The 9,127-nt window shown below is 35.6% G+C and overlaps 1 protein-coding gene across 1 annotated transcript; it reads right to left on the bottom strand.

The window, feature by feature from the left end:
* Positions 1–2,032: 2,032 nt before the first annotated feature.
* BRL2 (BRI1-like 2) lies at positions 2,033–6,321 on the bottom strand. Its single transcript, XM_078306105.1, has 3 exons — positions 3,605–6,321; positions 2,814–3,203; positions 2,033–2,605 (listed from the first exon to the last, which is right to left on the bottom strand). Exons 1-3 carry the CDS (start codon positions 6,208–6,210, stop codon positions 2,239–2,241), a joined length of 3,363 nt encoding a protein of 1,120 aa, XP_078162231.1. The 5' UTR covers positions 6,211–6,321; the 3' UTR covers positions 2,033–2,238.
* Between the last annotated feature and the right edge of the window lie 2,806 nt (positions 6,322–9,127).

Here is a 9,127-nt window from a genome sequence, read left to right as displayed (position 1 = left end):
TCCTATATCGACCGTCTTCCCTCTTAAAGCTGGTATGTTACTAGAAGTACGACAATAAATCAGCTTTAGACAAGAAAAGCTCGAAGGTATCGTGGCTTCTACATTGGTCAAAATATTCAACTCTAGCGGCACGTGTTGGAACAAGAAAACGATGGTCAAGATCATAATGTTATTGAGATCACCGAAAGTTTCATCAATTGTGATTTATTTGTTCATCTCTATCATCCTGGACCTTCTATCTTGAGTTTCTCAGAAAGCATACTCTTTTTGGAAGAGAAGCTTCTCTGTTCATCTATTTGTGAGTAGCAACTTGTTTGTTTCGCAACTTCAACTTCTGAATTTGTTATTCTCATTTTACCTCAACCTAAATTATAATTAGAAAATGAACTCATTTAAAAAAATATATATTAGTTCATGAAGAAAAGGTTAATTTATATTGAATTTGTTATGTATATTTTAATTTAAATAATTAATTAACACCTCCTTCACATTGTTAGCATAACCTTATCTAATTTGGTTTAGGGTATATCACCTGCAACAGTTGTCGTCTCGATTTCCTCTAATATTTTAATTGTTTACAAATACGGAAATTATTGTTATCTTAGTCACTAGATATATAAAAGTTGATTTTATTTCTAATATTTAGTTTTAAATTTATTCATTTGTCGGATAATAGTTGAAAAATAATGACCACTTCAAAGTTATGTAAAATAATTGGAGTGCTTGAGTTATGTAAAATAATTGGAGTGCTTGTAACACACATTTAACTAATTAAGCACACAATATATAATAAGTTGAACAACAGGATAGTAGCTTGGTCGCGAAAAATATACTCCACTCTTCATACTACATCCAAATCTGATGTCTAGCTGACACTTAATCAACATATACAAGGCCAGCTTGATAACTAATTACGTTTTTTTTTTTTTTTTTTGAAAGAAAGATGGAGTCAAACTCCCAGATTCCATTATGCAAAATATCAAATGTATAAAAAATTACAAAAGTTTTAAAGGGAACATGCATTACACAATGAATTTCAAAGATACAATAATTAATTATAGCGTGTATTCAAAGAACTAGCCTTTGATCTATGGTAAAGGACAATGCTTTTCGTGTTGGAGTACAGATTTAGGCCATGTTTGGTTGTGGAGTAAGAGGTGGAGTAAACCCCTTACTCCACGCTTAAGGAGCCAAACGAAGAGTAACATAGGCAGTTTAAGATGGAGTAAGATTTGAGCTAAACCGGAGTAACTTACACCACCTAGAAAGGTGGTTTAGCTTACTCCACCAAACATGATTAACTTACTCCGGTTTAGCTTGGAGTAAGAAATTTAATCCGGTTTAGCTTGGAGTAAGAAATTTAATCCGGTTTAACTTTACTCCACAACCAAACATGACCTTATAGTCCAGAAAAAATTATTTACGGACAATAGAATTTGAAAGACTAAACCTACATCTCTCTCAAAAAAAAAAAAATCTTAGTGTGTATCCAACTCTTATGATATATATATAGAAAATATTATTTAAATTAAAAAATTAAAAGATGCGTTCTCAATTAAAATTGTTCGTTCCACATACTGACAAGAGTTTAATTGCAACAAACCATCAGAGATCACGTAGGTATTAGCCATAATTTTCCATGCCCGTTGTCATTGAAAACTATTATTTCTTATATTAATCTTCTAGTATTGCCTAGGATACGGGCTCGATTTACATAAAACTCCAGGATAAATTATAATTTGTATTGGTCCAGTGTAAGCCCATATATATATGAAGCTGCCAAGCAGTGTTAGATCTGGACAACACCTGCCATGCCCTTTCCCAAAAAAATATAAAAAGCAGTCTTGGATCTGACTACAAGTTGACCAGACAAGTTCTAAAACTACGCCATTGCAGGAGCTGAGCACGTGTACAAGTGTATTGGTGTGGTGCCCGTCTCTGAGCTTAAATCTTTCGAGTTCAAGGACTGCATAATGAAAGTCCTTGATATTTTTTATTGTTAATGTCTGAACCATAAATCTAAGAGAAGAAGTTTTTAAAAGTTTATGTAATGATAATTAATGGGGTGGATGTATTAATAAAGTATATGTGAAAGGTAACAAATATACAATCAACCTAACACACAGGGAATGAATAGAAAAGGAAAGAGTGGGAAAAAAATGAAAGCAAAATAGGAAGATTCATCACCCCCATTATAATTAATTATAATAGTAAACAAAAGCTACTACTAAACAATCCTCAACCTTCATGTACACCATTCTGACCATTTTCAAGCTCCCTTAACACAGCCACAACTTGCAACATATTAGGCCTCCTAGAAGGGAAATCTTCTACACACTTCAAAGTTATCTCCAAAAATCTCATCATTTCTTTCTCTTCATCCCCACAATCTGCTTCTTTTCTTGCAAGATTTGCATCTAAAACATCTCGGCTTTTCCCTTCCGCAGCCTTCATCTTGACCCACCCAACTAGATTTGTGTCCCCAAAATCATCTTTATCTGTTGGGCGCTTCCCAGTAAGCAGCTCCAGCATTACGACTCCAAAAGAGTATATATCACCCTTCGGCGTACAACGGAAACTCTGGTAATATTCTGGCGGTACATACCTAGATTTGATATTATAATCAAGCATTATATATTTGGGGAATCAACGTTATACTTTAAAAAATTACTTTTAAATAAGTAATATAATGGAAGGATTCAGACCATGACTAATTTTATCAACTTTGTGGATCAATATTCCTATTTTTTTTATATAATTAAGTACCAAAAATGAGAGGAAAGCATATTGAAAATTAAAAAAATATTACGTACCCCGGGGTGCCAGCGAGGGTGCTAACACTTAAATGTGTATCAAGTGCGCTAATAAGCCTTGCCATGCCGAAATCTGAAACTCTGGCCTCCATCTGTCCATCCAAAAGCACATTGCTAGATTTCATGTCTCTGTGAATTATATGAGGTATGCAATTGTGGTGTAGAAAGCACAACCCCTTTGCTGCACCTCGAGCTATCTTTTTTCTCTCCTTCCAACTTAAAATTTTTTCATTTTCTTTTTTCATGCCATGAAGCATGTCTTCCAGGCTCCCGAATTCCATGTATTCATATACTAGGAGCCTCTCTTCCCCAATTTTGCAATATCCGAGAAGTGGAACGAGGTTGCGGTGCTTGATTTTGCCAAGGGTTTCCATCTCAGCAGTGAATTCTCTGTAGAATAAGTATAATTGTATGAAAACTTATCAGTCGGCCTAAAAAAAATAGCACAACTAAGTAGAAAGTTAATATAGCCCTCTTTTTTTGTTTGCAGTTGAAAAAAATCTGTTATGTATGCCAAAACTAGAAAGAATTTCCGCACACCTTGGAACTAAGCGGTTGGGGTATATATGTCCTAGGTGTTGTACCAACTTCAAGATTTTGTTTTTTGTTGAATACATATATTTTTGTTCTTTCACCATAAACTAGACAATTAAGACACTTGATGCTTTCCTAAACTTCAATCAAGCATGCACAAAGCAAAATTGGAAGCAAGATTAATTGTTATCAAAACACAACCAAGCTCTACGTAAGAATTGAAAATTGAAAACTGCTAAAAAATTATTTAGGCATACCTATCACCCTGGTAGCTCAAATGAATCAACTTCTTAATAGCAACACAAGATCCATCCTTCAGTGTCGCCTTAAAAACCTCTCCAAAACCACCCGACCCGATAAGACTAGCTGTAGAGAATCCATTAGTAGCCTCAATGAGCTGAGAAAATGTCAATCTTCTCAATTGTCTCTGAAAAGTTGCAACATTTATACTCAGAGCCTCCTTGTCCTTTCCAAGTTTCCATGTAGTCGCTGCACGGTCAGCTTGTAAGCTACTCAACATTTTAGCCTCCTTAGCCTCTTTCCTTCTGGCCTTAATGATAAATCCTGAAATAACTATCGCACAAAGAGAAACTGCTGAAACAAGCACACTAAGAACCACACCATTTGCCCAAAAATGAGGATTACTGGGCCCTTTGCCAGAACCATAAAAATCAGACCCAGTGGCAGTTGGAAGCACTCCAGTGGGTGCAGGGCAAGGTGACAGTGGGACTCCACACAGACCTGGGTTGTTTGCATACTGGCTTGCGGGTAGGGTACTTAATTGCCCTCTAGAAGGAATTGGACCTGTTAAATTGTTATCTGAGAGATCAATTTGTACCAGAAAGGAGAGGTTTGAGAATGAATCAGGTATACCACCTTGTAACTTGTTATGTGAAGCATCAAACACACCAAGATTGCGTAACTGGCCCAATGAGGCTGGTATCTCTCCAGTTAACCTATTGTGTGCCAAATCAAGCACCTGCAATACAACCATATCTCCAAATTCATTTGGTATGACCCCGATCAAGTCATTGTAAGACAAATCAAGATATTCAATTGTCTGGTACCGTGTCCAAAGACTCAATACTGCACCCGAATATAATCGAGTAAAGTCACATGTTTTCAAATTCGGCACCTGAAGCAGCCGTTCGGGTCGGATTCCTGCAAATTCCAACAACCCACCAACCCCTTTGCATGCATTACCAACATTTCGGACAAATGCAAGGGTGTTACTAGAAAGTATCCCGCTCATTGGTTGTGAACCCAACTGGCGGCCTAGCCGGGCTGGGATAGGTCCTGTTAAGTTGTTACTATTTAGATCCAACCACATCAGGCTTGTGCAATTCCCAAGTTCAGTGGGTATCTCACCTGTTAGGCTATTATTGGCCAACTGTAGCACCGCTAAACGGGAAAGAAGGCCAAATTGGGGTTGAATTTTACCAGTAATTTGGTTGCTTGTGAAAGAAATCCATTCAAGATTGGTGCAATTGAAAAGTTCAATTGGGATATCTCCTTGAATATAATTGTTGTTTAGAATCAGGGTTCTTAAGCCAGAGCATTGTCCCAATTCAGGAGGGATCTGACCATGTAAGCCATTGAACCAGACAATTAAGTGCTCCAGTTGTGAGAGTTGACCGAGTTCATTTGGAATTGGGCCTTCAAGATAATTGATGCTAAAGTCGATGACTCGAAGGTGTGAACATTTTGAGAGATTTGGAGGGATTTTACCGGTCAACAAATTATCAGGAAGTCTCAACTCCTCAAGCAATGAATTGCTTGTACAAATATTTGGGATAGCACCAGTTAGCTTGTTCGAGCTAAAATCAGCAATTTTCAGATTTCTGCAGGATGACATTGAATTTGGTATTGAACCCGAGACAAAATTATTGCTCAGCAACAATCTCTCAAGTGAAACAAAGTTGCCGATTACGCTTTCTGGCAATGAACCAGAAATGTTGTTGTTAGCTAGATCAAGCAATTGAAGGGAAGAACAAGAGGAAAAGGAATCAGGCAAAGCACCCGAAAAATTGTTGTTTGACAATTTGAAAATTTTGAGGGATGCACATGCATTTCCTAGCTCATAAGTAATTGTACCCATTAAATGGTTGGATGAGAGGTCTAGTCTTTCTAGACTAGTTAAATTTCCAAACAGTTCTGGTATTTCACCACTAAATGCATTATAAGAAAAATTCAGGGTCTTAAGGGAACTACAACTGGAAATGGATGCGGGTAGAGAACCCGTAAAGTAATTCCCTGAGAGGTCCAAATGGATCAAACTCTTGCATGGATTGGGGACCTCTAGACCATAGATTTCACCAGAGAAATTATTAAAAGAGAGGTCTAGAATTTGCAAAATTGTAGTAGAATTTGATATGAACTTGTAGGGGAAATATCCAGTCAAATTATTGTGTGAAAAACTGACCAAATTGAGAGAGGGATAGTATGAAAGAAAATTTTCAGGCAGCGGTCCAGTAAGACCAGAAGCAGAGAGATCAAGTTGTGTAATTTCACGTGGTAGTTCAAAAAGGTGAGTGGAGTTGATGTAAAATGCGTTTGTAGAGAGATTTAGAACTTGCAACATGTCAAGAGAGGAGAGAGAAGATAGAGATAGAGTGCCTGACAGAGTGCAATTGCTAAGGTTGAGATGAGATACTCTTACTCCAGTAGTAGTGTTGGTACATGAGACACCATACCAATAGCATGGATTTGAGTCGCTATCGTGCCAATTAGAGAGAGCTCCATTTGGGTCATGCTTTATGGATTTCTTGAAGAGTTGTAGAGCATTTAGGTCACTTGCTTGCTGGTGGCTTGTTGAAGTGAGCGAGGTGAGAATGAAGATGAGTAAGAGATGCTTCTTCTCCATTAATTTCTGGTGGATAGCTAGAGAGATGGACCAGAAAGAGAGAGGGAATAAGGTGGTTTTGAGCGAAGGAGAGGTGCGTGGGTACTATTATGAAAAGGTGGAGGGAAAGCTAAAAAGGAAAGATGTCAAGGCAGCATTGATTTCCTTTTCTATAATATTTTTTATATAAGTAACACTTTAGCATTCTTTTTACATCTGATTCATATAGACATATAGTCTATAACAAGAGCTGCATTTCGTAAATAAGCGAGGACCACACGTATGGAAATCATTACCAATGAAATGAAGAACAAAACGCATGCAGTGAAATTAAGTGATTAAAAGTTGTTTATAAAAATTCAATAATAAATAAAAAGAATGAAAATGATAGCCTATAAGAAAAAGATGTCAAGGCGACACGAGGGGCATCAGGCATCATCACCTCCGACAGAACAGATAAGAGCAACATTCCTTCCTTTTAATTCCTTTTTTGAGAAACTTGACAAATGCCCTTCCTTTTGAATTCCAGGGATACCGACCGATACTATTGCAGAATTTTAAAAGCGCAAAAGCTGTTATATAGTTCGTTTTGTGGCTTAACTCTGATCAATCGGTCAATATTTTCTTTTACCGGACAATATTCTAAACAATATATCTTACTTCTGTGCAGTTTTGGCAAAATTCAGATGAACTCCCACAAATTTGTTGTGGGAGTTCTCTGCTGAATTTCTGATCTGCAATGCTCCGATAAGTTGAATATGAAGACCTACTGCAGGAACAAATAAACTCCAACAAGTTATTTAGCGAGTGAACTCTAACATGTCCAAAGCTTGACTATGTGAATTTCATCAGAGTTTTTTTTTTCCTTTTTGTGAATTTTAGATTCCTCTAATACAAAAAATGTCTTATGATTTTTGAATTTAGTTAAGGGCTAAACATGTATAATCTTCTTCACTCAAGCCAAACTCGGGATATTAAAAGCATCATCATTATAATCACAGAAGATCCTGATCATTTGAGCTAATTTCTTTCTCTGCCTCTCAGTGTCCTTGTCTCCTAATACCATTAATTAACTATTTATTGATGTCAGTGGAAGTTCAGTTATGACTTATGACATTAGTGGAATTTGACGATTGACGCCATAAATAATTAAACGACAACATGGATGACTTGTTCTTTGATTGCATATCAGATTTGCTTGAGACAGATCAAGTGCAAGGTTGAAATTTTGTGGGGCTTAAACGACCCTTAATAAATTTCTTTACAATTTCAGTTTATCCCCTAATATTTAAAGAAAATACTTATGTTCTGTTTCATGCAATAATTATACAAGTTAATTCCTTTCCCACATGGCAACAAAAAAGTTGGTGGAAAAAAACATTAAATATGTATCCTTTGAGAGGTATACTCGATCTGGCTAATGTAAATAGTAGCGTACACTATATTGTTGAACTTTAAAAATGAACAATTTGAGCTTAGAGCTAAATTAATTAAAGGTAGGAAGTCAAGAGATTGACCGACGGAGGAGTACCGTTAATTAACAAGACCATTATACATACTTTGGCTAGATTTAATTTTACTTAGAGCTGTTATTAAGACCTAATTAAACTAGAAATTTGTAATTAGTGAGTGACGAATATCCCGTCTTATGATTCCAATTTTGCATTAGAGCTGTTATTAAGACCTAATTCCGACGGAGTACCGTTTAAGGCCTTACCAGGTGCAATATCAATATATGGATCACAGACTCGTATGTATCAATTTTTACATTGTCATGTGGATTGGTTTGAAGGAGGGTCTGGTAATCTGGTACAAAGATCGGGGAAAATATAAAAAGAAACATGAAAAAGCAAATAGGCGCATAGCCATTGATTTATGGGTAGTTATTGTTAAAAAAAAAAAAAAAGAGTATGATCCACGTGGGCACTTATGATGTGTGACATTCCCACCAATTAGTTAGATCAAAGGGCCATATTCGTCATGATAACTATTTTTAAGGGTCAATACAAAATTATTGCACGTGTAATCATCATTATTCCCTTAATTAAGATAATCAACCTTTGTGGTGTATGCCTTGGTTAAAACATGCGGCATGCTATTCATTCCTGAAATTCAACCAACATTTTAATAATATGGTTTCTGAAAAACATGTATTATATTTATATATTTTTCAAATTATTTTCAAACTTAATGGATTTTATTAAATTATCTGAGAAAATTTTGAATTTGTATATTTTTGTATTATAAACGATAAACTATTTCGAATTATACTTATATTATACCTGAATTAAAAATGTTTAATTTTATCAAATTATTTTGGAACTAATTATGAAATTGTTAATAAAGTAGAATATTTAGATTTTAAATAACAACTCGCTACGCAATGTACCATTTGAAAATCGTTGCTTACTATAGATGGAGATGCACACCAAAAAGAGTGATTATAATTGTGATTTTTGGATTTGAAACTCCACTCATAATCCTTTGTGCAATAAAGATTAGAGCGATTGGATTTAATGATTATATATCACAGATCTGGTAACTGTTCCCATCGTTTCCATCCCCAAAATTTTGGATGAATAATTGAATAGGATACAAATCCAATTTTTTGCAAGTAATTTCCAGGTCCGCAGTAATTCAAGTTTTTGCAAGTGCCTTGTAATTCAAGAAAGAAGGCATAAAACAATAACAAATCAATTTCCATCACCAACTAATTAAGCTACTTGTTGCATATATACCTAGGTATAGGAGCATTTTTTTCAAAAGATAAAGTAAATGTGGGGCTTAGTAATAAACAACCTTTGCGCATGCATGCAAAGGATGAGAGGAATGAAAAAAAATACCAATATACCATCCTTCCTGGTTCTAATCCCAAAACACGCTTTTTATCATTGTTCCTCTCTGACTAGTTATTAAAACCTAAAAATGCTTTAGCTGG

This window comes from Carex rostrata, chromosome 7, assembly GCF_964058835.1.
Source record: "Carex rostrata chromosome 7, lpCarRost1.2, whole genome shotgun sequence".
NCBI classification, from domain to species: domain Eukaryota; kingdom Viridiplantae; phylum Streptophyta; class Magnoliopsida; order Poales; family Cyperaceae; genus Carex; species Carex rostrata.
Note: the sequence above shows the minus strand (reverse complement) of the source record. Positions and strands in the feature narration are given on the sequence as shown.

Bases quoted from the DNA above. Each gene is read 5' to 3' on its own strand.
- BRL2 (XM_078306105.1), bottom strand. From the start codon at position 6,210: ATGGAGAAGAAGCATCTCTTACTCATCTTCATTCTCACCTCGCTCACT. The intron at 3,204-3,604 runs GTATGCCTAAAT...CTTATTCTACAG, and splicing joins TTGAGCTACCAGGGTGATAG to AGAATTCACTGCTGAGATGG. The intron at 2,606-2,813 runs GTACGTAATATT...TATCAAATCTAG, and splicing joins ACCCTCGCTGGCACCCCGGG to GTATGTACCGCCAGAATATT.